The sequence below is a fragment of the Paecilomyces variotii genome (genome assembly GCF_004022145.1).
Source record: "Paecilomyces variotii strain CBS 101075 chromosome Unknown C8Q69scaffold_2, whole genome shotgun sequence".
Classification (NCBI taxonomy): Eukaryota; Fungi; Ascomycota; class Eurotiomycetes; order Eurotiales; family Thermoascaceae; genus Paecilomyces; species Paecilomyces variotii.
In genome coordinates, this window is record NW_021167141.1 from 1,402,631 (window position 1) to 1,428,564 (window position 25,934).

At 48.4% G+C, this 25,934-nt stretch overlaps 8 protein-coding genes across 8 annotated transcripts; 4 read left to right on the forward strand and 4 right to left on the reverse strand.

The window, feature by feature from the left end:
- Positions 1-661: 661 nt before the first annotated feature.
- Positions 662-5,927, reverse strand: C8Q69DRAFT_398762 (major facilitator superfamily domain-containing protein; the record flags this gene model as incomplete). Its single annotated transcript, XM_028627817.1, has 3 exons — positions 662-2,585; positions 4,201-5,647; positions 5,720-5,927. The coding sequence occupies 3 exons, from the start codon at positions 5,925-5,927 to the stop codon at positions 662-664; spliced, it is 3,579 nt and encodes a 1,192-aa protein (XP_028487383.1).
- A 1,938-nt stretch (positions 5,928-7,865) lies between these two features.
- C8Q69DRAFT_504397 (hypothetical protein) lies at positions 7,866-8,338 on the forward strand (the record flags this gene model as incomplete). Its single annotated transcript, XM_028632587.1, has 3 exons — positions 7,866-7,981; positions 8,057-8,088; positions 8,178-8,338. The coding sequence occupies 3 exons, from the start codon at positions 7,866-7,868 to the stop codon at positions 8,336-8,338; spliced, it is 309 nt and encodes a 102-aa protein (XP_028487384.1).
- A 693-nt stretch (positions 8,339-9,031) lies between these two features.
- On the reverse strand, positions 9,032-11,383 carry C8Q69DRAFT_441920 (kinase-like domain-containing protein; the record flags this gene model as incomplete). Its single annotated transcript, XM_028628792.1, has 1 exon — positions 9,032-11,383. One exon carries the CDS (start codon positions 11,381-11,383, stop codon positions 9,032-9,034), a length of 2,352 nt encoding a protein of 783 aa, XP_028487385.1.
- A 1,364-nt stretch (positions 11,384-12,747) lies between these two features.
- On the reverse strand, positions 12,748-14,069 carry C8Q69DRAFT_504399 (putative C6 transcription factor; the record flags this gene model as incomplete). The annotated part of the gene is made up of 2 exons (XM_028632588.1): positions 12,748-13,911; positions 14,001-14,069. 2 exons carry the CDS (start codon positions 14,067-14,069, stop codon positions 12,748-12,750), a joined length of 1,233 nt encoding a protein of 410 aa, XP_028487386.1.
- A 444-nt stretch (positions 14,070-14,513) lies between these two features.
- Positions 14,514-18,484, forward strand: C8Q69DRAFT_456525 (putative DNA polymerase delta catalytic subunit Cdc2). Its single transcript, XM_028629841.1, has 5 exons — positions 14,514-15,043; positions 15,101-15,472; positions 15,528-17,338; positions 17,396-18,211; positions 18,296-18,484. Exons 1-4 carry the CDS (start codon positions 14,645-14,647, stop codon positions 18,132-18,134), a joined length of 3,321 nt encoding a protein of 1,106 aa, XP_028487387.1. The 5' UTR covers positions 14,514-14,644; the 3' UTR covers positions 18,135-18,211; positions 18,296-18,484.
- A 107-nt stretch (positions 18,485-18,591) lies between these two features.
- Positions 18,592-20,250, forward strand: C8Q69DRAFT_456529 (hypothetical protein). The gene is made up of 3 exons (XM_028629842.1): positions 18,592-18,791; positions 18,890-19,051; positions 19,124-20,250. Exons 1-3 carry the CDS (start codon positions 18,678-18,680, stop codon positions 19,793-19,795), a joined length of 948 nt encoding a protein of 315 aa, XP_028487388.1. The 5' UTR covers positions 18,592-18,677; the 3' UTR covers positions 19,796-20,250.
- Positions 20,251-20,762: 512 nt separating this feature from the next.
- C8Q69DRAFT_516595 (hypothetical protein) lies at positions 20,763-22,340 on the forward strand (the record flags this gene model as incomplete). The annotated part of the gene is made up of 4 exons (XM_028633395.1): positions 20,763-20,990; positions 21,057-21,284; positions 21,348-21,431; positions 21,494-22,340. Coding segments are annotated over 4 exons (1,179 nt in total), but the record flags the coding sequence as incomplete, so codon positions are not given.
- A 1,137-nt stretch (positions 22,341-23,477) lies between these two features.
- Positions 23,478-24,782, reverse strand: C8Q69DRAFT_456532 (hypothetical protein). Its single transcript, XM_028629843.1, has one exon. It carries the CDS (start codon positions 24,536-24,538, stop codon positions 23,915-23,917), a length of 624 nt encoding a protein of 207 aa, XP_028487390.1. The 5' UTR covers positions 24,539-24,782; the 3' UTR covers positions 23,478-23,914.
- Between the last annotated feature and the right edge of the window lie 1,152 nt (positions 24,783-25,934).

Consider the following 25,934-nt stretch of genomic DNA (forward strand, 5'->3'; position numbering starts at 1 on the left):
CCTCATGCAGTGCGAAACCGATATTCACGAGACTCATCTGGCGAATCAGATGTTCGGGCCTTCTGTTGACGGTGGTGGAATTGGCGCCCGTCGGCACGGCAGACAAGGGGTGCGGCCAATGAATGGTGGGCGTGGAGCGCCGGGGGATGTGCTCATCACAATTGTTGTTTTTGGTTGTTCTTGGCGGGTGGTGGGCTTGTGAGTGGGTGCGAGATGGGCGTTTAGTCTAGATGGATGGATGGGGTATCTGTTGATTGTTGGCTTGATAGTTGGTGAGGGTGTGCTACTTAGCATCTGGGGGGTTTTAACTGCCCAACTAGCATTACTAGTAAACCAGATAAGAGCAAGTATGAAAAACAGCCAAAGCCGGGACTATTATATCAGGTAGGACCTCACTACTCCTTACACAGCATTCATGGCATATCCAGTGATTATTCTTAGAATCAATGATATCTAGGATGAAATTCATACAGTGGCAAATTCGCAGACGTGACAGCTTCTATGAAAACGTTACGAACGCAAATCGAAGTATATGTATTATCACGTCCCTTGGACACCAAAAATAAATATATCTAACATGATCGCTCGCGCAAAAGGGTATTTTGGAATATCAGGCACGCACAAATAAGACTGAATCATCAAATCGACCTGAGTGGAGTTATCACAGGACTTTAACCTTCATCCATTCAACTGTGCCAACACCCAAGTTGAGTCCGTTCCGCGCCCACCATTCCCGAACTCGTTGTTCGGCCCCCGAAGATGGATCCGCGTCTTCAAGGGCTTCTTCAATGTCGCAGGTCTTGAACTCTACTCGTAGTCCACTGCGTCGCCACCACTCGAGAACGTCGTCGTGTCCATTCTTTGTTGCACCGACAAGGACCTGGTTATCGAAAATCATCTTCGGTCCCTTAAGACGGAACCAAAGGTCGAGGACCCCAACGTGTCCGTGTGTGCTGGCGATGCGAGCAACGGACTCCGTATGTGTATAGGGAATACCAGAAGCATCCCACCAAGCTATAGAAGCCGTGCTACCAGATTGGGCGGCGAGGAGTACGGATTTTCCGGATTTGAGAGGAATTGGTCGCGAGGGCGGAGCATTTGCAGAGGCGTTCTTCCACCATTCAAGGACATTAACGCGGCCTTCCGCACTTGCAGATTCGAGTGCTCGTTCGGTGTATCGAAGTGGCAGACCAGATGTACGCCACCATTCTAGCACATTAACGAAGCCAGCTCGAGATGCTCCGTCAACCGCGTCAGCAATGTATTCTTTCGTCGGGAGAGCAGCAGCGTCACGCCACCACGTCAGGATGGTAGGGTTCCCGTAGATGGCAGAGGCACGATAAGGAAGATTGGTCAGGCGGGTAGTGGTCCAGAAAAGATCAAGGTGGTTTTCGGCAAGGTAGGTGAGGATATCGGTTCGAGAAAACTTGAATATCAGATGGCATGCAAGATCTGACAACGGCTTCCAGCGAGGTAAAGCTTCGATGCGGGACTTGATGGCTGTGAATGAGCCTCTGAGAATGGTGTACTCAAGGGATGCTGGCGTTGACATTTTGAGGACGTGCGACTGCCACTCCTTTGGAACTGGCAGATTCGTCTGGATGCCGACGGCTTTGGCGATTTCCCAGTCCCGCAGGTGGTCTTCGAAGATGCTCAACCATAGCTCCAGCGGTAATGAGCGCGGGCCCTCAGCCCTGCCAGATCCATTTGTAGGATGCTCAAGGCGCTTCTGCATTTGGGCCCTAGATTTATCTAAGGGCGTCTGCATAAGATCCTTTGCAACATTCTTCTCAACTGCGTCGTCTCCTGGACGATCTGTTCGTCCATTATTTTGTGTGTCGGGTGAGGACAGTCCGAGTGCCTTCCGGATAACCTCGTCGAAAACCCCCAAGCCATCCCAGGGCACCTGGACCAGTTCGTCCGGGCTCACGGACTTCCACAAGATAGGAGCAATGACACTGACCCAAGGCCAATACGTCTCGATATCCCTCAGTTGCCGTTTGGTCAATGGATTCTTCCATTCCTGCAACGTCATGCCCGGAACCAATACCACAGACTTTGTAGAATCCCACGCCCGCAACAATGCCAACGTCAGAGTATTCGTCAGGCCGGAGAGCATCGACCCTAAGGTGCCCGCATCTATAGGGGCGACAATGAGCATATCCGCCCAGTCACAGAGCTCTGCGGCTTTCGCCCTCAGCCACCTCCGCGGCCCAGTCTTCCTCTCGAAAGTGTGACTTTCCACCGAATCCATGTAATGCGGGATCTTATTCGCACCGGCGAGCAAGGCGGATGGTTCGTCTGTGATCAATCGTAGTTCCACATCCGGGTTCTGAACGAGGGAGGGCAGGATGGTATCCACGAAAGCACTGTCCGTCGACAAGAGGAGTCGTCTGCGACGGCCGGTCGCCGTGTCTGTCTCCTGGTGCTCTCCATTGATAAGTATTGCACTACTGGTGCCATTCTCGTCGAGGTGGTCGTCGTCGTTATCTTGGTCGATGGCCCTCTCGCGAATGCACACCCTCTTGACACTCTTCTGGTCCTGCGGTATCACTTGGAGATCCGCACAGAGACCGATAGCCATCCTCCAGATCGAGGACTTCACCTCACACCAAAAAGTTTTATTGTACTCGCGGTACGATAATCTCGGGCGACGATAGCTGAGGATTCGATAGTAGGACAGTCAGGATAAGAAGGAAGTAATAGGCGAGTAAGACTGGACAACAGACAATCAATCTCTCCAGCTTTGACAGATATCCGCAGTCAGCACTAGGATTGCGCCCTGGTCTGTATAGATGAACGGTTTCAACAATAGCGGAATCACTTCCGGACGGTAAGGACGGGCAAAAGGATCGTTGTTATACACGGCCCACTTCGATCTGGCGAGAAGAAGTCCGATCCCTCTCCACTGGATGTCCGATGTAGGGTGCGTAGGGTAGCAAAGGGATCGCAGATCACCGTCTGATTTCTTCCAACGAATGTCAAGCACCAGTGCAGTTCGAACGTGTCAGCCGTTGCTTTGATCGGACGGACAAGGCGGTGTGGAATGGGAAAGCTGCGGCGTTGGACGAGAAGTGGATGGTCGATATGCACTGGTTCATCGAGTTGTAGCTTCAAGAACAACGATGCGATTCCGTCGCCACCTCTTCGCCCCAGCCGCAGGGTTCTTCTTCGAATACCAAACCAAACCAAACAATCCAAATTGCATTGAAATCGCACTTCTTTGGTTCGGTAGCGTTAATTAATACATGACAGTCGTGACCGAGACAATTCCTCCGTAACGGGCCCAAGCTCTGGAGAAATAGTCACTAAAGGACTCCTTTTTTCAACTCGATAACGGACTATCTTCGGCCCCTCCTGGAGACGGGCTCTACTCCGTAGTTAAATAATAATCAGTCTAAAACGGAGGCTGCCCGGTTGGCGATCGCTGGCTGGCTGGCGTTCTTTTTCTCTCGCCGGGACCGCCACTTCGTCCCGCCAACCACTCGCCGTTCGGGCTTAATAAACTTGACTTCAGACGGACGTAACCCGGTCGCTCCAAGTATTTTAGATATGCTCAAGTCTGGATCTCGTTTCGGCAAATGACAAGAATCCTGGCATTATTGCAATATCTCAGGATTTCGATGTTCTGGACAGCTCACTTCTGCTAGCTAATAATTACCAGCCCTTGCTCACAAGTAGGTAGATTTTAGCACCGGAAGCGTTACTGCTGCAGCTGAAACTACACAGGTACGGGATGGATGATACATGCAGGAGGTACAGGAGATGATACTTTTAGGTAAACTCTATAGTAGTGCCAGCAATCTGAGCTTCGTGGTCGATTATTCTTGTCGGTTGCTGATTTGAGGGTTCTTTATCTTCAACCAGATAAGTCGTTATTGTCCGTGTAAATTTCTATACGTTGTTAGCCATGCATATACGAGAATTACACCTGAGAGACTAAGCTTGTATTCTCGTGTTTCTCAGGTATTCAACCGTCGTCGGACAATTACGGTGTGGTAAAGTTGCATAGAATGGAACAGATCAAACTGAAATTTCTTCATTATATTTCGTGCCTCATCATATGCGTAAGTTCTATGCATGCATGCATGTCTATCCAAGAAGCCATGCCGTCTCTCAACAACTGTAATAATGTGTCAGTTTTGGTATGTACACGCTGACCACAACATCGTCCCAACGAGTCTTGCATCTACGTATCACTCCTGTGCGTCTCGTCTCTCTAGGTTGTTGTGAAGCTTGTGCTCTCGCATAGCGACACTTGATAGGGCCCCGAGAATGCTGAGCCCAAGCAGTGTGATGAACACGGCGCGAAGAGCCTCCATGTACACTTCAATCACACCGGGCCTCCAGTCAGCAGGAAGCTTGTGGATCTCATCCAGACTGTCCCTGATTTTTGGAATCAGTTCACCAGCACCTTCTTTGTCACCAAACCGAGACCACAGTCCAGATTTGAGGACGTTCTGGAAGACGGCAGAGGCAATGGTGATTCCAATAGTACTCCCTGTACTACGGAAGGCATACGAGGCAGACGTGATGACGGCCTGGTACTGGTGCTCGACGGCGGAGATCAGAGCAACCAACGTCACAGTGAGCATACCACCGTAGCCCACACCGAGGAAGAACAAGTAAATGAACGGCACCCAAGCAGGCGTGGAGAAAGTAAAGGTGCATATCAACGCGGATGATCCGACCAGGAAGAACATGAGGAGATGGTTGAAGATCATATAACGGCCGTAGACTCGCATCAGAATGCCCGAGCCCAGAGAGCCTAGAGCAGTGCCAATGGCCTGTGGAATCAGTCGCACGCCCGCGGCTGTCGCTGAGTAACCTTGCACCTGGAAATAAAGCGGCAGGTATAGAAGCAAACCGAAGACGGACATCGTACCGAACCAGTTCGCCAGGCAAGCAGATAGAACTGTCCGGTGCAGGAGTAGTCGGACTGGAATGACTGGCTCGGACACCACTCTGTCTTCAATATAGATAAACACCACCAACGAAACCAGTGACAGCGGAATGGTAGTCAGAACCAGGGGATGTGTCCACGGGACCTGGTTACCGCCAGCATTCAGACCCAATAGCAGCAGAACCAGCGTGATGACTAGAGTGATAGCCCCAAGGAAATCAATCCGCTTGATCCGTGACTTATCTGTCTCTTTCGCAGGGACTTTCACCTTGAGCGAGACCAAAATGCAAGAGACCGCGAGGAAAGGGACCTGGATATAGAAGGCCCATCTCCATCCCAGGGTATCGTTAATCCACCCGCCGAAAACTCCTCCCAATCCACTGCCAGCTCCGTAGCAGATGTTTCCAATGCCCTGCCAGACGCCTCGCCTGCGCAGTGGTACCAAATCCGACGTGACAAAGGTCGAGATTGCGGTGAGTCCACCGCCACCCATACCGGCGACGACGCGGCCGAATACAATGGCCCCTTGGCTTTTGGCAAGACCACATAGCAGGTTTCCAAGCCCGAAGAGGATATTGCACACCACCAGGCCTGCGCGGCGGGAGTATATATCGGTGAGCTTGCCACTGAGAGGCTGGAAGGCGGCATTGGAGATCAGATAAGACGTCGCAAGCCAAGACAGAAGAGACAATGAATTGAACGAGGATGATATGGGGGCAGAAAGTGTCGCAACGACCGTGGTATCTGTTGATCAAGGCCAATGTTAGCCAACTGCCCAAGTCCGCGCAGAGAAGTGGATAGCAAGAGTTCTCGTACCCAAGGCAGCTAGAAATACTCCCAGCCAAATACTACCAAGGATCAGGACCAATTCCTTCGTCGTTGGTTCCTTGACAATGGGCGTCTCCTCAGAAGCCACTGCTCCTCTATTCTGGGCCTCTGCCGCGCCTCCGTCACGGTTATCCCGGAGAAGTGGCGTCTGTTCGGTCGCGGCAACGCCATTGCTTGATTCCACTTCGGGAGCCATTCTCACACCTGCGTCTCAAGAAGGAGAGTGATTCTCAATCCCTACTCCCCGTTGATTGTCTGAAGGCAGAAGACATCTTGACGAACAGCTCAAGTAAGCTTGATGAGCGGGTGGGGCGTCGATGAACTCCACCGAGCGATGATAACAAACAGTGGGGGAACTATTCCCGCTCAGGTAGGTATCATCGTCTACCATAGAGTATGCCGACTCATCGTAAATGAGAACAAAGTTCCTACCAACAGGAGCGGAGAGGGCACAACGGCGTGGCGTCAGATCTGCGGACAGTAATGTCGGGAGAAACACACAATGGTCCATTTCGATCCGGAGTTACAGTATGCCGCTTCTCTGTGAGAGGAACATACCGGACATGTCTGTCATGTCTATCACATAAGAGTAGATACACTGCTCTGGAAGATAAAAGACAAGGCTGAGTGACACGCATTATCGCTAAGATAGAAATCAAGAACGATGAATATGTTGAAAATGGGAAATTATGATTAATGTTGATTCAAGTCTGATCCAGGTATTTAAGCCCGTTCCTTCTTCACAAATATATCTCAACTTCAGACGCGGGGCATACTTAATATCTCAGAAAAGTTTAGCATAAAGCTGTAATACTCCGTAGATATGCATAGTGGGCCCATCTAGATTCCAAGAAGAGACTATAGCCGGGTAGGCTATAATATAATGCTCTCTATAAAACAGTAGTAGATCCAAGTTCAAGTGGCCCGTGAACCGAATATCAGTCGATCAACTTGGACCTATTTCCGACTCAGATATGCAGCTATGTTAAGCGTGAAGGAGAACTGCATACAAGAAACCTTCTGAGACGTTTTATGTCTACGATTGGGCCACCCTATGCAACGGTATGTTGATGTCCAATGCGAATTGTATGTCTCTATGGCTTCGAATTTTGATAGCGACCATTACTCCTAATCGAGCCTCCAAAGACAAGAACAAAACTTGTATCTCTGCATATCTATGGGGGGAAAAATTCATCCTCTGCTATAACGTCGAAGTCCTATAAGCCTTATTATTCTATGGAATCTATAACCATCAATGGACGGATTCGTGAGCCTACTGAGGGTCAGACAGGAGTGTTTCGGATATGAGTAGCAAGTTGATGGATTCAATGGAATCGACTCCTCGAGGATGTTCATGTCTCTATGGTACGACACAGATGCTCCTCTCTCACTGTGTTACCAGCTAGCCCATGTTGTATGGACACTGTTCGTCGGCGCATCTCGACGAACTAGTGGGATGGAGTCGGGACCTCCCGTCGTTTCACAGCGCAGCTTGGGGGCACCAACTCTGCTCCTCAACCACTGACAAACTGGCCGTTTCCAATCCTCGATATCCAACATTCGCACCATCTCTACGGCAGTTGCTTCACTGTGATGTTCCGCATTGTTCGTCGTGCATCGCGTCGGAGCTCGCCGACGGGCGACCATTCGGTGGCGCGATCCCGGAAGCTGGCTGGATTCAGCTCAGTCTCGCGACCATCCTGTGACCGAGCATCGATTCCGAATCATCCCTCTACGGTAGAGTAGTGGCGTGATAGAGACCGTTAAAGGTGGAGAAACCAGTAGAGATTCCCGTTCGTAAGCTGTCAGATGTAATTGCCGGACCGGCTCTCGATCCGTGCTCCTTGCTCTAGTGATTATGACTGCCGGAAGTGTGGGGAACTGGGACATATACAAATACGGGCTCACTTCTCGAGGGATCCAGGCATTCAGATCAGCGATCCATCAAGCAATCAATCAATCAAGCATTCAGAACAGCAACAAGACTTGTAAAGCTCTTCCAACTTCCATCTTTCCGCGAGGCTTGTTGAGACTACATACCTGAGCAGATACACTTAAGCCGTGAATCCCTACTCTTTACGGGAAATACCAACTTCGACCATCCTATATAGAACGTCCACAAAATCATTCCAAAATGCGCCCCTTCCACACGGCATCTCAACCTCACCACATCTTCACTCATCGACCAAGCCCCCACGTGAACCGCCTCACTGCGGCCCAGACCCCCAAAGTTGGTCGAATCGGGCGTTGGTATGTCCTACATCACATCACCTCTATATATAAAACGAACAAATCTCCTAACATCAACTCCCACTCACAATACAGGTACCTACCATCCATGGCTCTAATCTGTCTCGGTTAGTTCCTCCTTTCCCAATTCCCATTACTTAAAAAAGCCAAATCTTCAAAAAACCCGCAGTTTCTTCTCTTCTAACAAACAAAACAGGCTTCGGAATCACGAACTACATCCGCAGCCATCCCGCCACCAGCAGCGCTGGTAGAGACAACCAACTCACCCCACAGCAGCTGCAACTCCTCGAATCATATGGAAACCGCAACACATTGGACGATGTCGAGCGAGCGATGGAGATCTACGAGGTGCAGTAGCCAAACATAGCCGCTTCTTTTTTTTTTGTTTTTTTATTTATTTGGGTCATCCAGCTCTGATACGGGGGTTGTTGCCGTTTAGGTACCCAAGTGATGATGGCGGTGGATAATGAATTGGTTCTTCTTCCATTGGAGGAAGAAGAGCTGCATCGGCGTTCGGGATGTTTTCGATGAACGAACGAGGCTTTATATTGTGGAGTTTTTGAGGGTGTTGGGAGTTTCTGGGATTATTGTTGCTTTTTCCATAGCGATGCTAAGCGCCTTGTTTCTTTCTCTCTGGTTTTTTTCTGGAAAGAAAGGGAGAGTTGAGCGCGTCTCTTTCGATCTGAAACTCGGCGCGGGCGTCGCAGTTTGTATGCTCTATTGCTGCTTATGCATTTTCTCTATGTTCCGCAACGTGACGATCGTTGTGCGGGCGATGTGGATGATTCATGATGTGTTAGCTAAATAGCTACGGGATAACTATTCGAATCATAGCCTGATATGTGAATGTGAATATAATGATCCATAAAAAGCTTGGGCCTAGTTGTCTAGGTTGATGTATTGATTTTATAAGTTGAGAAAAGGGGTTCCTAGCATAAGATGCATCAAATCATCAAGTCGTAAAGTACAGTACAGGTGATTGTCGACACTTGGTTTCCACATATAAACACCTAAGTGAGAACACTGTGATGGGACAACCGCAGAGGTTTCCTAATAACTCTCCAGGTTCTTCTCAACCACGGAGAGGATACACTCAAGACAGTTCCTAACATCCTTGCATGGCCATCTCTTCTGCCGCTGAGGATTCACCATGCCTTTAATACACTCCGACAGCGCCTCAGCTACTGAGGTACCGTCTCCCATGGTCATATCGCCACAGTCAACCTTCGCGCAGAAGTCCGAAGGAAGAACGTCATTTTGCCTCCCTGTCACATGCTGGCCCCTCGTGAGGTCCGCGAGGACAAACTGGCGCTCCATTTTCGTATTCAGCCGGTAGATAAGTTCAAAGAGGATCACCCCCAGAGCGAAGACGTCCAGTTTCTCATCGATCACATAAGGGTTGTCAGCTTCAGGATGCTGGTCACTTGAATGATCCGCATTCTCTTTGCTGTGCATCGCTGAGTACATGGGTGGACAATAAAACTCGGTTCCCACGTGCCGTAACCGCTTGCTATTATCCTGAAGAGATGTAACGGCTGTTCCCGGACTCGAGTCGCTTATATGCGAAATGTCTGCAACGAGGCCAAAATCGCCGATTCTGGGGAGGCAAGAGTAGGTAGGAGTCTCTCGCTTGCGCTTACACGACTGGCACTCGCTGGTCTCCTTGCCTTCAGGGAAAGATAGGAAGATGTTGGCTGGCTTGAGATCTCGGTGGACAATACCCTTCGAGTGGAGATACTCCACGCCCGAAAGGATGCCAAGAATTATTTTCAGTGATGGTATAACATGGAAGCAGTGGCGACGCTTTTCAGAGTGGCCGTGTGGCACTCTAAGACTCTGAGGATTGAGATAGGTATTCAAGCTAATAGGGTGCAACGACATTTGAATATGCAGAACGACAGCGGGAGCCTGAGAGCCATATCGGGGTCTATGCCGGATCTGTAGTCTGGACCTGTCCTCGCTCAATCCATCTGTGAAAATGTCTCCATCGGAACCTCCCATAGTTGACATTAATCCACGCGACGAAGCGTCAAAGTTCCTCGGTATAGACTCGACGTCGTCATCATCATCTTCAACATGAGCAGAGCTCTTCTTTGAGCGGTTCGACGTTATAGTCGCATGGCTACCCCGGCGCCTGGAACTTTCGGCAAAAGATGTCTCCTTATCGTTCGTAGCTTCCGACTTGGAATCTTCTGCGAATATAATACCGTCGTCTGAGCCCCCGAAACTGGATATTAGACTTTCGGCGCTATCATCCGTCGACGGATGGCCAGGTTCGTGTTCAGCTCCTCGAACATTGTCCAGTGAACGCCCGTTGGCAAATCCATCAGCTTGTTCAACCCAAGCACCGTAGTATCGAACAACATTTGTATGCTCCAGTCGAGCCAAAGTTCGAATCTCTTTCATGATATGCTCCAGTTGCCGAAGGCCACCTTCTCGTAGTAGCTCGAGGCGTCTTCGGCTCAATGGAATCTTCTTGATGGCGTAATTCTGCCCATCAACATGGTTCCTGACATGATAAACCTCCCCAAATGAACCGCGACCTAACATCTTGACTTCTGCGAATTCCACCGCATAACGGGACAGACGATTGGGAGATTGTGGAGGAGGGGGAGAATCGAGTAATGAGAAACCCGCCGGTGAGCTCGAGAGCAGATATGGCGAGGGTTGAGGTGTGCCTCTGAAACTGATGCGCGTCTCCACCAACCCAGGAGTTTTGCCTCTAAAGCCACGCTTTTTCATATCCCACCCCCCTGGTTCCTTCACCGTGGGTTGCTGTAGATGTGTAGCTGTGCTTGCCATGAGCTGCTTTTCCTGGGTTTGCGAAGGCAAGGAAGAGTCGGTTATAGCTCCTTTGGTTGACGGCCCTAAAGGTCCGTTGAGGTTCATCCCTTCTAGGGCGCTGACCCCCAATACGTCGAGACTATCCCGGTAGTATTGTCTGGTTAGGCCCCAATCGTCGCTGTCGATTCCATTGGCGAGTACACCATGAGAAGACAGGAACTGAGACTTGTAGGCGTACATCTTTCTGCCCAGGTACTGGACCTCGGGTGATTCTCGGGTATATCGTCCATGAGAGCCTTGTTGGGAGTTGAGGATATCTGCAGCCCGGGTCATACAATAGAACTCCAACAATGCTGAAGTCATGAGCGTAGCATGTCCCTCAGCATCTACGTCGAGGACCGCATCCTCATCCGCATCTTCTGAGCCCTGTGCCTTTTCATAGGAGCCGGGGTCACTGCCAGCCATTGAGCCAAGGCTACCTAGGATCCTTTCCCCCGCAGCATACCTATTCTGCTCGCTTGAGTTGCGACCAGGACTGGGGTCCTCGTACTCAAAATCATCCGTGCTGGACTCAGGATCAGAATCAGAGATGTCAGCTGCCGATCGAAACATGGACATCGTGCAAGAGCCTGCAAAAGGCCAACGGGATTCGAGCACGTGATGCAGCTTTAGAAGTGCTGGATATATGGTATAATCCCATGTGATTGACGACAGGGATTGCGGTATAGAGGCAGCACTAACGGTGCTTGGAGTGAGAGATCTGATTCAGACCCCTAGGCAAAGGGAGATATGAGTGGCAGCTCTGAAATATCCGAGACAGGACGGTAAGTTTCCCAAGTATTTCCTTATCCAAAGGACGGGAGAGCTGCTAGTGTCGGCTTGTTCGTGGAGCTTTTTTGGTCACAATAATAACGAGAAGTAAGTAAACATAATTCAGTTTGGGGAATAATGCCCCCGATTCACTGTCGGAATTTCCATTGCTTTCTACGCAAATGATCCACGTTGACAATAGGGCGTGGCACGAGAGCCTCAGCACTATGGTAGGCAACTGCCAACAAGCGAAAAGAAAGGCCAGGTGTCTCAATTGTTATGAACGAGAAGGGAGATCCAGCAACGTAGATCGATCGAATTGATGAGTTTTCCCCCGACCCCGCATGCCAGGTAATACGTGAATGTGTACAACTGTTGGCAGCTTCATGAATCATCGGTGAAGATCTTAGCGGGCCCACCTGAGGGCATTCCCACCCGAACTGGAAAAAGTTGGAAGCCTAAGGCCTGTAAATCTAGCTTATGTAATTGAACTGGCACCAGTTGGGAAACTGCACAGGAGTACCTAGGTAGGTAACTACATACATGCGTGGCTATATACCTATGAACCATATATTTAATATTAAATATTTCCTTTCTTGTACGCGAGCAACCAACTAAAACTCATTTACCAACAGTGGTGGCACGTCCATCTCGCGAACCTGATCAACAATCTCCTCCAGGCTTGGAACATCTCTTTCTTTCAAGTTTTGCAACAAGCTTGGCTTGATTTCATCTCGCAGAATCCCGGCGATTAAATAAGCCCAGTCTCAAAATGGATCTATGGGTCTAGCTTTGCCGAATATGTCATCGTGAGATGTCAATATATGTAGTACCTTGGAGCTATTATTCCTGCAAAGCGGCTGCTTGTGACGATCTCGAGGGGTTTAGCTCGTAGTAGTCCGACGGCCACTACAGTGTGTAGCCTTTTTGGCTCAGTGGCTTATGGAATTCGGCTGGCGCCTAGACATATCGCGCAGCTGTCATGTAGGAGCGCCATCTGTTTAGATGTCTTCATCGACTATCACGCAGAAGGTGTCTATGTGACAAATAAGAACATCCGTATAGAGACGACGTCTGTTGCTGTAGCGTATAGACACTACACATTCTACGCCAACATCTTGAAACAGTTGAATGTCGTTGCACATATTTCTAAGAGTATACACTGTAAAATGTCACGTTTTAGCTAGGCCCACAGCCTTTACAGGCCATCGAATCGTGTCCCTCCACGATATGTCGAGCTGATGATAAATTGTCTCAAGCAATTGATAACCCCAACTTTTCAGCCACCAGCGGTTCCCCAATGTGTGCAAAGGCACACAGTAATGTGCGAGGATGACAAGCGCCATTGGTTGTCGATCTCTCAGCAGGGAAATATACAACGGCTTTATGATAACAGGCCATCTGAAAGCAATCAGGTGTCCGAGATCGGAGTAGATCTTTTCGAAAGAGACGAGAAGTTCAGCAATTGCATGTTCACATGCTTCTTTTTCCTCATCCGAGAGACCAGTTCTCTTTACGTCCGCATTGAGGACCTCAAGCGCAGCTATGTTGTCTCGGACCTCTTGTGGGACGGAGAGCGGATCGATGACCACATTTGGCGGGAAGAAATCGGCTATCTTCTCAATCCACTCTGAAGCAGCCTGGACGACTTCATGGATGCCCCTCAGAAGATTAAAGATCTGTAGCATTTCATCGATAAGTGGTAGAGGCTCAGCGCCTGTCGTATGGGTAAATGCAAGCGCGAGGACCGCAGCTATGCTGGAGAAGGCGAACATTGCACGGCAATTCGACGGGGTGATATCATTCAGCTCTTTTCGAAAGAGAGCCAGCGCCATGCTCTGGTGCGTTGTTGCGAGATCAATGTAGTGTTGACGTCGCTGACTGTTCTCGTTGAGCTCCAGGATATGCAGAGCCGAAAGGGCCAGCAGACCGTGCATCAGGAACGGGTGTACCACTGCTTCCTTGGGAACCGAGATTTGCCAGACAAGTTGCGATGATTCTCGATCCGTGATGGTTTTGTAACTGACTGTTGAGTAATGATGCATCAATTCCAAGTCATGAAGATGTAAGTCAGAAGTCAGATGCACATCGCGACGATGCACGGAAGGGTCTAATATGACAAGCGGATCTGACGCAGGAGACTGCGAATTGGAAGACCCATGGCCCAGTCCACTGCTCTGCGCCTCCGGTAAAGAGACGGAATTGGGGGAGCCAACTGAACTCTGTGGCGTTGATGCACTCTGAGTGAGAAGCCGTCTGTTCACAGGCGACAACGTATAGACACAGTCTATATTGTGTTTTATGCAATTTCCACAGCGAGGTGTCTTTTCATCACACTGTTAAGCTAATCAGATAATGCCGTTATATCCGCAGAAACCAGGGTCTGGTTGCTGGGTGACCTAGAGCTTGAAAAGCAGTAATTTACCTTGATGCGTCGTCGTTTGCATTGTACACAGCCCAACCTGCTTTTCGAATGTGGCCGTCTAGTTGGCATAGTTGTGGACTGGGCCTCTAATGTCACCAATCTCGCCGCTTGCCCAATTCGTTTACCCAGTCTGAGATGAGTTTTCTGCGCCGCATAGTAAGGTCAGTGTGATAAGTGAGAGCTTTGAGCTGGCCCGGTAACAGCTTCGGTGCGTGATTGGACTATCGCATTGGCAGTGGGCATAATGCGATGGAAGGATCATAGAGGGAGCCTCATAGGATGTCTATAAGAGCATCTTATTGAGAGACAAGAAATCTAATTGATGTAACATCCTGGCGTTCGTTAACTTAGGTATCTCCATTTGGCTTAATTTGATTAGCATGACAGGTGGCCCGAGCAGGCATGTAGAGGTCAATCTGATTGGCTGAGAACCCTCCAAGGCACGTGAGCGGGAGTTCACGCGTAAAGTGTCGTCACGTCGAAGGCGCGACTAGAACACGATCAGATGCTGCGCGTTCTGCACTTTCAATAGGACTGTAGGCGACAGCAACATCATCAGATGCGTTGCAGATAAAGTCCGCATCACCAATTCATTTGATTTTCGCCTTTATCTCCGGTGACTGTTTCGTCCATGAGTTACAAACATGCCTGAAGCTATTGCAATGCCCCAGAAGCGGGTTTTGGGCGACGCAACGAAAAACGCGCGCAATGTCGTTATCAATTCTCCAAACACGGTCAAAAAGCGAAAGCTGGATACTAATCAGCCGGTAAATATCAATAACCCGACGCGAAATGGCGTCCCGAAGACGTTCGGCTCCAGTCAGCCACAGAAAAGCCAGTTCGAGGAGGAGGTATTGGAGAAGTTGACGCAGGACATCAACGGTTTGAAGCGGAACAACTCGGAGAAAGATCAACAGTGGGAGCGTCCTGCGCTTGTTAATTTTGATGCGGCCAAGGATGATCTCTGTTTTCAGCAAATCGATGCAGAGGAAGGGACATTGTTTGGGGGAAAGACCACTGTCAAACTGTTTGGTGTCACAGAGGTATCTCATTTCGCGTGTGCTTATAGCTCTGATTCATACTAATCACTCCATCTGTAGCAAGGTCATTCGGTTCTTCTCCATGTTACAGGGTTCCAACATTACCTGTATATCGCCGCCCCTGTGTCGTTTCAGAAATCGGACTGCGAAGGTTTCAAAGCATACCTGGAGACAAGAGTGGCTCAATACCAGCCCGTTATTCAATCTGTCGAGATGGTCATGAGGGAAAACATATATGGGTGGCAGGGTAATCGGAAAAGCCCTTATCTGAAGATCACCGTGACGGAACCGAAGTTCATCAGCAGACTACGGTCCACCCTGGAGAGCAAGGACCAAAGTATCAACTATAAGGGCTTGTTCAACCCCATCGAAAACCGGATCCTTACATTTGACAACATTCAATATGTTCTAAGATTCATGATCGATACCGGAGTAAGATCCTCTACCATTCACCCAATGTGACAGCTAACGGCTGACATCCTCTCAGATCTCGGGGATGTCGTGGGTAGAGGCGAAAGCTGGCAAATATCGTCTTCTGGCTGACAGAGAGAAACAATCAAACTGCCAAATTGAAGCAGCCGTTGATTACCGTGAACTCATTGCGCATTCCCATGATGGGGAGTGGGCCAAGATGGCACCGCTGCGCATCCTTTCCTTCGATATCGAGTGTGCTGGCAGAAAGGGCATCTTCCCGGAACCAAGCCAAGATCCTGTCATCCAGATTGCCAATGTTGTGACCCGGTACGGAGAGTCGAAACCTTTCGTTCGAAATGTCTTCGTCCTGGACACCTGCAGTTTGATTGTCAACACTCAGATTCTGGAATTTGATAAGGAGGAGAGAATGCTGATGGCTTGGCGAGAGTTCCTGGAGAAAGTCGACCCTGATGTCATCATCGGATATAACATCGCAAATTTCGATTTTCCGTATCTATTGGACAGAGCGAAACATCTCAAGTGTGGAGGCTTTCCCTACTTTACGAGAATGAAAGGAATGCAGTCACAGGCCAGGGATACCAACTTCTCTAGCAAGCAAATGGGAAACCGAGATACGAAGTCCACAAACACCAACGGAAGAATCCAGCTTGATCTTCTCCAGCTGGTCCAACGCGATTATCACCTTCGCAGCTATACCCTAAATTCGGTCTGTGCGGAGTTCCTAGGGGAACAGAAGGAGGATGTCCATCACACCATGATCACGGAGTTGTTCAATGGAACACCGGACTCGAGACGGCGTCTTGCTGTCTACTGTCTGAAGGATGCGTACCTGCCGCAGCGTCTGATGGACAAATTGATGTGTCTCGTCAACTATACAGAAATGGCAAGAGTTACAGGAGTCCCCTTCAATTATCTTCTATCTCGCGGTCAGCAGGTCAAGTTTATCAGCCAACTGTTCCGCAAGGCTCTGGAGCAGCAGCTGGTTATTCCGAACCTGGATAAACAAGGCGAGCAGGACTACGAAGGAGCCACAGTCATCGAGCCTATTCGAGGCTACTACCCTGTGCCCATTGCGACGCTGGATTTCGCCTCTCTGTACCCATCTATCATCCAAGCGCACAACCTCTGCTACACCACCCTTCTCGATAAGAAGATCGTCGAAAGCAGAAACTTGAAGAAAGACGAGGATTATATTGTCACTCCAAACGGTGACATGTTCTGTACTCCTAAGATCCGCAAAGGCCTGCTCACCCAGATTTTGGAAGAATTGTTGAGTGCGAGAAAACGCGCCAAAAAGGAGCTGGCGGTTGAAACCGATCCGTTCAAGAAAGCTGTGCTTAACGGAAGACAACTTGCACTTAAGGTCAGTGCTAACAGTGTCTACGGTATCACGGGTGCCACTGTCGGGAAACTCCCTTGTCTGGCCATTGCCAGTAGCACGACTAGTTATGGTCGTCAGATGATTGAAAAAACGAAAGAGGAAGTTGAAAAGAGATATACGATAGCGAATGGCTATAGCCATGACGCAAAGGTTATATACGGTGATACCGACTCTGTCATGGTGAAGTTTGGGGTCAAGGAACTCGAAGAGGCCATGAAACTTGGCCAGGAGGCAGCAGATTATGTGTCCTCCAAATTCATCAAGCCTATCAAGCTCGAGTTCGAAAAGGTTTATTTCCCATACTTGCTCATAAACAAGAAGCGATACGCAGGGCTCTACTGGACCAATCCCAAGAAGTATGACAAGATGGACAGTAAAGGTATCGAAACTGTCCGACGAGACAACTGCCGACTCGTGCAGAACGTCATCGAGACTGTCCTCCACAAGATCCTAATCGACCGAGATGTTGACGGTGCACAAGAGTAAGGATCGCACAACCTGGTATTGGATTATCCATATGCTAATGAGTTACGTTACAGATATGTGAAGAACACAATTTCAGACCTTCTTCAGAACAAGGTTGATATGTCCAAGCTTGTGATTACGAAAGCCCTATCGAAGGAAGACTACAGTGCGAAACAAGCACACGTAGAGCTTGCAGAACGCATGAGAAAGCGTGATGCTGGTTCTGCGCCGACGCTCGGTGACCGAGTCGCATACGTGATCATCAAAGCTGCCGGTGGCTCTAAGAACTACGAGAAGTCCGAGGACCCAATCTACGTGCTCGAAAATAACCTTCCCATTGACACGAAATACTACCTCGATAACCAGCTGGCTAACCCGCTCGGTCGTATTTTCGAACCTATCCTGGGTGAAAAGAAGGCTAGTCAGCTCCTGACGGGTGAACACACGCGTTCTATCTCCGTGGCAGCCCCTACTCTTGGTGGTTTGATGAAATTCGCCAAGAAGACGCAGACTTGCATGGGCTGCAAGAAGCCCCTTGTAAATAAAGACGAGATGAACGGCGCTGTTTGTTCGGACTGCCGTCCACGTCTTGGCGAGTTGTATACCAAGACAATGAATAAAGTGTCGGATCTCGAAGTACGGTTTGGACGCTTATGGACGCAATGCCAGCGATGTCAAGGAAGCTTGCACTGCGAGGTTATTTGCTCTTCCAGGGACTGTCCTATTTTCTACATGCGGATGAAGGCCAAGAAGGACGTTGAAGACGCGGAGAAAGAACTCGCACGATTCGACCACGATCCTGGTGCTTGGTGATTATGATGATATGCTGCATGCTACTGGCTCACTTGTTCATTATATCAGTTTCTTGGGAGGCGCTTTTAACTTGGGGTCCTGGTCATTGTACTAATTAGATTTATTCAACACCACACTGAAGTTTGATTACTCGGCTATGTCTTGATGAAATGGCATACATACTTTGAATATGATTTGATTCCTCGTTTGAAGTATCCAGTCTCTTTGTCCGGCATAGATTCTTGACTGGAAAACCCGGCTGAGTCCTGTATTACGGTCCACATGACGGTTGTCACCGTAGTGTAAGCACAGCTGTAAGATGATCCTGGAATAGTGAATAAGAACCAATTCACCAGTCTCAAAGGTCATTGTTAAGTCTGCATTGATCGTGGTGTTTCCGACAGGCGGTCTAGTCTTGGCAACCATTATCAGTTTAACTATTTTCAGGAACCTAGCTAGCTGCATAATTATTACTGCATGATGCGGAGAGACAAAACCTCCGTCTAACCCCGCAACACGACCTCAAAACCTCACCTTTCTCTCTGGAGCTGCTAGACAGCAAATATGGTTCCGACGAAAGATACAAGTTCCAAAAACCCAACGGTGGAGGATGAGATGGACGCTGAGAGCAACAACGCAACTTCCGGCGCGGATCGCAAACCCGTCGCATGGTCGGAGGTAAGCCCTTGTCGTCCATTGAGAAACACATAAGCATTGAAGCATGCGCCTCGCGTCAATTATGTCCCCTGGTAATGCTAATGATTGGAACTGGATAGATATTCGCCCAACACGAGTCCAGCCTGGCGTCGCATTTGTACACACTGGACATGGTGAAATTCCATGTCGCAGCGGAGTCCGAGGCTTTCCGAACGGTGTCCTTGATGCTCGAAAGAACAAGGCAGTTAATGGAAGATTTCAAAGTGATACAAAGGGATTTTGTACGTTAAAGTCTGCTGGTTGATTTGGGATTGAATTTGTCTCAGGCTTACGGATTTGTTTTCTCCCTGCAGTTACCTCATACCACGACGGAGAAGATACTCCTGGGCACCTATACGAAAGATCTACCAGGGAAACCCAGCGTCCATGGCGATCGTGCTAAATCGGAAAATGCGTCTACTGCTAGCTCACGAGGAGCATCGGAACCCTTCAAATCGCAAGATCCAAGTCGAAAATCGACCCCCTCCTTCTTCTTCGATTCGAAACCTACACCGGTATCCAAACCTGAGCAGACAAAAAAGGGGAAGAAACGTTCATGGAGAGACGATGAGGAAGTAGAATCGGAGAATGTGGAAGACACTATGGGTTTCGCGCAGAAGCGAAAAAGAACAAATGGCTTGGTTCCCGGCCATGACGAAGATGTGAAGACTATCATGCCTGTATCGATGGAAACGGAGGACATATCAGACGAAGTGGCACGTCGATTGAAGATCAGAGAGGAACGGCGCAAAAATAGAAACAACCCCCCCGAGAAAAGGAAGCGGGAAAGTACGAATTCGAACGCGAGTCGTCTATCTCTCGAAGACACAACGAGGCCGAAGAAAAAGGTCAAGTCGAGTGGCGTAGATGCAAAAGAGGGCGGTGTTGGGTCTAAATCGGAGAAGGACAAGAGAAGGAAACGACACTCATCGGGGCCATATTCGGAGGACAACAGAGCAAAGAAAGTGAAGAATGGGGATCGATAAAGGCTCCAACGACATTATCCATTCTCCGATCCAAAATCGAGGTGCGGTCAGGCGTTTAGATTTCAAGGCCGATCCCATCTATCATGAAGGCCGTCGCAATGCCGTCCACGCATATGGGTACTACTTGGATTCCCATTGACCCTTTCCAACTCTTCAGCCTTGACGAGGTCTCCGAAACACATCTTGGGCTACTCGGATGCCTGCTGTCCATTGATGGGACACACTGAAGAGAGATACTTGCCTTCCGGCGACTTGATTCGGAGAATCAGGCGGGATATCTACCCCAGATCTGGTGAAACTGGGGAAGCATACCGTACCTGCCTAGCATTGTGGAGGAAAGTCAATCGCACCGGGTACTGTATATAGCCGTGGTTTGATATACCGCCGATACCAAAAAGGTGCCGCCCACCAGGCAGCGGCAGTTCAATCGCTTATTATAGAATATTATTCACTACGAAGCAAGCTGCACTGGCTCCTGGAGCCTTGTATAATAATCCCCCCGGTCCCCGCGGCTTCTGTAGGATTTTTTTCCTTCTTCCATGAACCATCACATTGCCCCAGACCACGCATAACCACAAAACAAAACCACAAACTGCTTCGAAACACACGCTGAAAACTTCTACAAACCCACAAGTCAGAGCTGGAGAGCTGTTTCATGCTCGCAATTGTTTAGTCCTTCTTGCGAAAAAAAATCTCAAAACTCCTCATAACCTTCAGGCAAAACAAAGCCTTTCTTAAAAATTCCGCAAAAATCCTTCTTCTGCTCTCGTCATTTCTCGTTCTTGCTTTACTCAAAGGCTCTCGACGCACCCTTTTCTACTCGGCACTCGAAGCGCGGAATCCGGAACTTGCTATTTACAGCTGGGATTTTCCGCTCAAAACCTTTTATATAGGCAGCGAAAACATAGGCGCCTATACTTAAGCTCTGGAGCACAGCTCGAGCTATCATCATCATCACTCTGCGGGACCGTCCTCTGCCCGCTATAACTCCGACCTTGGGAACAAAAGCCCAGGTCAAAAACACTTGTCTCGGCTGACGATTGAAGCTTTGAGAGACCCCCCCGCGCGCAGGGGGGCAAATATATACATATCAAAACGGCATAGTATAACCTTGGAGCAAAGCTCAGGTATACATAACAACATGCCGCGTGGATCTGGGAGAACCGAAATACCGGCGAGCCAACGGAAGCCAAAAGTAAGTACTCCACATGTTCAGATGATGTATATCTGTACAAGCTTTCCTTTGCTAACGATATCATAGAACCCCAGAACGGAGCCCAAGCGAGACACAGTCAAGAAAAGCACATATTGCTATTCTCGCCAGAACATCATTCAGAGGATGGGCCGGTCAATATTACGGGGTGGTTACCGAATTGCTAGAAAGCAATGGCTCGATAGATGCTCGCGTGTCTCGGACATGGCCATTACTCAAGAAGAGTATCCGGACACCGATGTCATCATGGAAGATGCGCCAATGTTGGCGCATACAGTAAGTTGCATATCCTCGTACATGTACTGTGAGGTGACCACCAGCTAACAAGGAGTAATATAGGTCTCCTCACTTGCTCAGGTTGCCGACGATTACGATTGGAACATCGTCGTAGAGGAACTGTGTTATATGATGGCGGCACTAACAGTAAGTAAACATCTTTTTACTTTCAGTTACTTGTATATGCAGACTAACCATTGAAAAAACAGATTGCCAGCCATACAGAAGAAGCACCTGAGCCGCAGTACATCGAACTCGTGAGACGACCTCCACCAATTAGCCGACTCCCGACGACTCCTAGACAGGAGAAAGAGATCCGATTGTATCTCGACCAAATTGCACATTCCCGGGACGTCAAAAAGGCTAAGGAGCGTCGCTCAAGACACAAAGTCGCCCACCTGGGCAGTCTCATGGACGGGACCGTCCAGCGTCTGAGAAACGCCGGCATCTCAGACGAAGAAATCTTCGACGACGTTGACGAACGCGCCGAAAAAGAAGATGGACGGATCGAGTACTGCGTTAACGACGTCTACCACCACAAGACAAGCGCACATGTTCAACATGTTGAAGACGTCCGATCTCAGCAACAGAGCGAGATCATCTATTACTGCAAGCCTCGGGATCCGACTGAAAACATCACACCCAAGCGGATCGACCCGAGTGCGCAGTGTCCTTTACCAGCAATCTGGAAGGACCATCTCCTTGCAGCGCACATCCCGATGCGCATGAAGTGCAAGGAAAGTACGCCTCTTTTCAAGCAAATCATGACGAAAAAACTTCATGATAGTGCGTACACCGATTCGTGGAAAGTTATCGACTGCCGCGATCGGGTTTTCGGTGGTGTCTGATCAAAACACATCCAAGGGGGCCCCTGGATGGACGACACATACACCTATATTGGCTATATATAGCCCTTTAAAAGTCTACGGACTATAAAAGACACCTGTCAAACGGACGACCGACGCATCGGGAATCATACATGCCTCCGATATCAAGCAAACATACCTCGTTTCGTGGAGAGCATAGCGTCTAAGACGCAGCGTCATCATACACAAACATCCATCTATATATATGGATCACACACGTCCAAGACACACAACCAAAAACTGCATTCCAAACTGCAGACGAAAAGGGAGAGAATACCAATATCTCCAAAGAACAAAACAATACTCTCGTCAACATCCATCTACATATGGATCGAGAAAACAAAAATCAAATCAAATCGAACATCTTCGAATACAAAAATCCATCTACATATGGATCGAGAAAACAAAAAACAAATCAAAATCAAATATCTTCGGATATAAACATACCATCGAAAACATCGAACTGCAACATCCATCTACATATGGATAAGCAAAACCAAAAATCAAATCAAATCAAATCAAACATCTTCGAATACAAACATTCGATCGAAAACTATATACTCCATCGAACAATGCGCTCGTGTCGCAAAACCACATACGTCTATATACATCCTACAAACTCGCAAATCGCATCAGCATTATAACATATAATGCATTCATCAAAGATTTTATACGATTATTTATATCAATATCGACGAGAGAACACTTTACGAAGATACGAATTACGATTCAAAAAGCATTAGCGACATCATCATCATCATCATCATCATCATTATCATTGACGAATTACGATTTACGATTTACGATTTACGATTTACGATACACGATATATGATCTACGATATACGATATATACTTCATCTTGACGAACCAAGAAAACAAGCGACGGAATTTTTGGGACATTGGAGTTGAAAGACCAAAAGGTCTCTTTTGAATATTTGTTTCATGTATTTTCTCATTCATGTATAGGGGAGTACTCGAAGAGAAGACGACGCATACATCCTGTACACACATACAAAGTCATGTATCGGGGAAGAAGAAGAAGACGACGCAAACATCCTGTACACACATACAAAGTCATGTATCGGGGAAGAAGAAGATGAAGATGAAGAACGCATGTACTCGATCACACAAAAGAGGGGACGATACCAATAGGCTCTCTAGGGTTTTTGGAGGTGTTTTCCCCTAGGGCCTACCCTTCCAGGGTGGGATAGAATTATGGCCTATATGGTGAAGAGGACAAATCATGTTTCCATCTACAAGTCATGTATATAGAGATCCACATACGGGGAATAGCAAATGCACCACCTCCTTCCCCTCAAGTTGAATGATCCATTAATGTTCTGATTAAGTAGAGAATTTCATAACTATCGTACATACAATGCCGCCTAGAATACATAAGCTGATTTTTGATAAATTGCTAGCTGCCTGGTTATATAGGGCGAGCTGCAAAAATATCCGACCTGTCATTCTTTTGTTTGATAATAATATTATACATGTAGTACAGAGAAACATGTCATCATGCCCGATTCATCTGCCAAGCTACCTTTCACCGGTGTTTTTATAACCAACTGATGGTGGAGATCGGTTCCGGGTGCGCTGCGAGCGAAAGACCCTGCCATTCAGCATGGGACTATATCCCATGCCGTGAGTGACGAGTCCTAGCAGAAACGACCCGATCGGCATTACCTCTGATGGAAATAGCTATAGTCATCGTGCCCCCAATCGATCCATTAATTTCTTCCTCCCAGCCAACACAGCCAGCTCATTTCTTCTCACCCGTCGAGCCAGAAGCGTCCTGATCCGATGATTTCTTTCCCCAATTCCACACATCCCAAATATGCTCCATGATCAAATCTCCATAACCCTTCCCTTCCTCCAACGCTTTCCGCTCCTCCTCCAGCCGTCTCTCCTTCCAACCAGGCGACTCGTCTCCCATCCAGATGCGCTCCGCGGCACTCTTCTCCTGCTGCTGTTGGCGCTTCAACCGTTCGAGCTCTTCACCAACCAATCCGCCTGATCGTAGCTGCGCCTCTCGCGCAGCGCGCAGTTTCGCTTGGATCTCATGCGCGCGCTCCGAAGGCAGCGGGTCCGTGATCGCTGTGGTGGGAGGCTTGACGCGGGAGAGACGCTCTTCGAGACGCTCTGTGATGCTTCTTCCGGTACGTTCGCGAGTCAGATGGTTTGCGGAGACGAGGAAGGCGCCTGTTAGTAGGACGGTGAGGTGGTCGAGTTTGCGAGGCGGGATGGCGATGAGGACGGGTGAAGCGACTAGGAAGGTCATGGCTGCGTAGTTCTTGAAGCGGATATAATCTGCTTCGCGAATGGCATTTTGACTCGGTGGATTATCCCCCGATGGAGGAGGAGTTGTAGTAGTAGCCGTGGACATTATGTTGTTGGTGGTTGGTTGGTTGCGGGTAGGTATTCTTTCAAGATGCGGATTCGATGAAGGTAGGTGAAAGATCCAGAAAGTGCAGAAATCCGCCTTAAAGCACTTCTAGTTCAAATCGCAGATTTCCAATTCCAGAAATAGTAAAAAAGATAAAAGTACAGTGATAGGTGTTATGCCGCGGTAATCCGCTCAACCGGCACAAAGTCCTCATCTTCGTCTTCTTGCATCATCAGCCTTTCCGGTATAAATTTACGGCTGTCTATCAACACCATCAGCGCAGTTCAACCATTACTTAAACTTGCGTGATTCCAGCCCATGTCAATAACTACTATGGTATGTAGCTAAGAGAGATCGACAGGCACAGAAAAGAGCTTCTATCCAATGAATAGGGTTAGAAAATATTCCATGAGGGAAAAAGAAAACAAGGCCAAGAAAATTCGGCGTCATCTGGATACCTCCAAGTTTACATATGAGAGAGAGAGAGAGAGAGTCTGGGGTCAGGTAGATAGCCCCATGTATTTCTTTTCCTTCTCCGCGCAACTTGAGTCTGTGTTATGTTAGCATGGGAATTTACTCAATACATACATGCTCTATCTCTGTATAACGAAGTATGCAGGACACGGATCGTGCAGAAATAAAATAAAAACATTAGATAGATGGAGTGTGCCCGTGTCTATATTTATTTATTACATAGACTTGAAACCCTAAAATGTATCAGCTCCGCTTTAATTAGACACACCCACGAATAACTATATTTGTCCGATATTTCCAACACGCACCCATCCCGTGGCAGATGATGCAACGCGATCTAGATAAAGAAATCAACTACCTTGGCAGGCTTGCATCGCGATCTACCCCAATCATCCGATCTGGATCTGTGCGGGATGCCAAGTTTTTTAGTTTCACCGTGACGTTTCGTATCTATCAGATCTTCGCAAGCAGGTGGGGGAAAAGAAAGATGTGACTTGTCAGATCGGGAGGTGCGGAAACGTCTAGAGTACTCCGTATCAGATAGTGCCCGCTGTGTGCGTTTTGTTATTATCCTCACTCATACCTAGACGGGCTGCAGTAATAATAATAATGGTGGGTTGGAGCGAGATTTCTGGTTCCAAATTGGGAATCTGCTTGGATTCTAATGGCTTTGGGCAAAGCTAGATGGATGTATAGAAACGTCTCTACGCTCTATTTCTTAGAAGAGAAAAGATAGCTAGCAACATGATAATGACGTAGTATTAATTTGAACAGAAAGGGACATGTTTTATTGTCCGAAAATGGTAGATTTTGGTAAAAAAGGTAATATGGACATCTTCTAACGCTGGTCTAGAAGACAGGAACCGAATAATAAAACTCAATATGATATCACTAATCCTGACACATCCGAAGCATGGCTCGT

Bases quoted from the DNA above. Each gene is read 5' to 3' on its own strand.
- C8Q69DRAFT_456532 (XM_028629843.1), bottom strand. From the start codon at position 24,538: ATGTCCACGGCTACTACTACAACTCCTCCTCCATCGGGGGATAATCCA.
- C8Q69DRAFT_456529 (XM_028629842.1), top strand. From the start codon at position 18,678: ATGGTTCCGACGAAAGATACAAGTTCCAAAAACCCAACGGTGGAGGAT. The intron at 18,792-18,889 runs GTAAGCCCTTGT...GGAACTGGATAG, and splicing joins AACCCGTCGCATGGTCGGAG to ATATTCGCCCAACACGAGTC. The intron at 19,052-19,123 runs GTACGTTAAAGT...TTCTCCCTGCAG, and splicing joins AAGTGATACAAAGGGATTTT to TTACCTCATACCACGACGGA.
- C8Q69DRAFT_456525 (XM_028629841.1), top strand. From the start codon at position 14,645: ATGCCTGAAGCTATTGCAATGCCCCAGAAGCGGGTTTTGGGCGACGCA. The intron at 15,473-15,527 runs GTAAGATCCTCT...ACATCCTCTCAG, and splicing joins GATTCATGATCGATACCGGA to ATCTCGGGGATGTCGTGGGT. The intron at 17,339-17,395 runs GTAAGGATCGCA...GTTACGTTACAG, and splicing joins GATGTTGACGGTGCACAAGA to ATATGTGAAGAACACAATTT.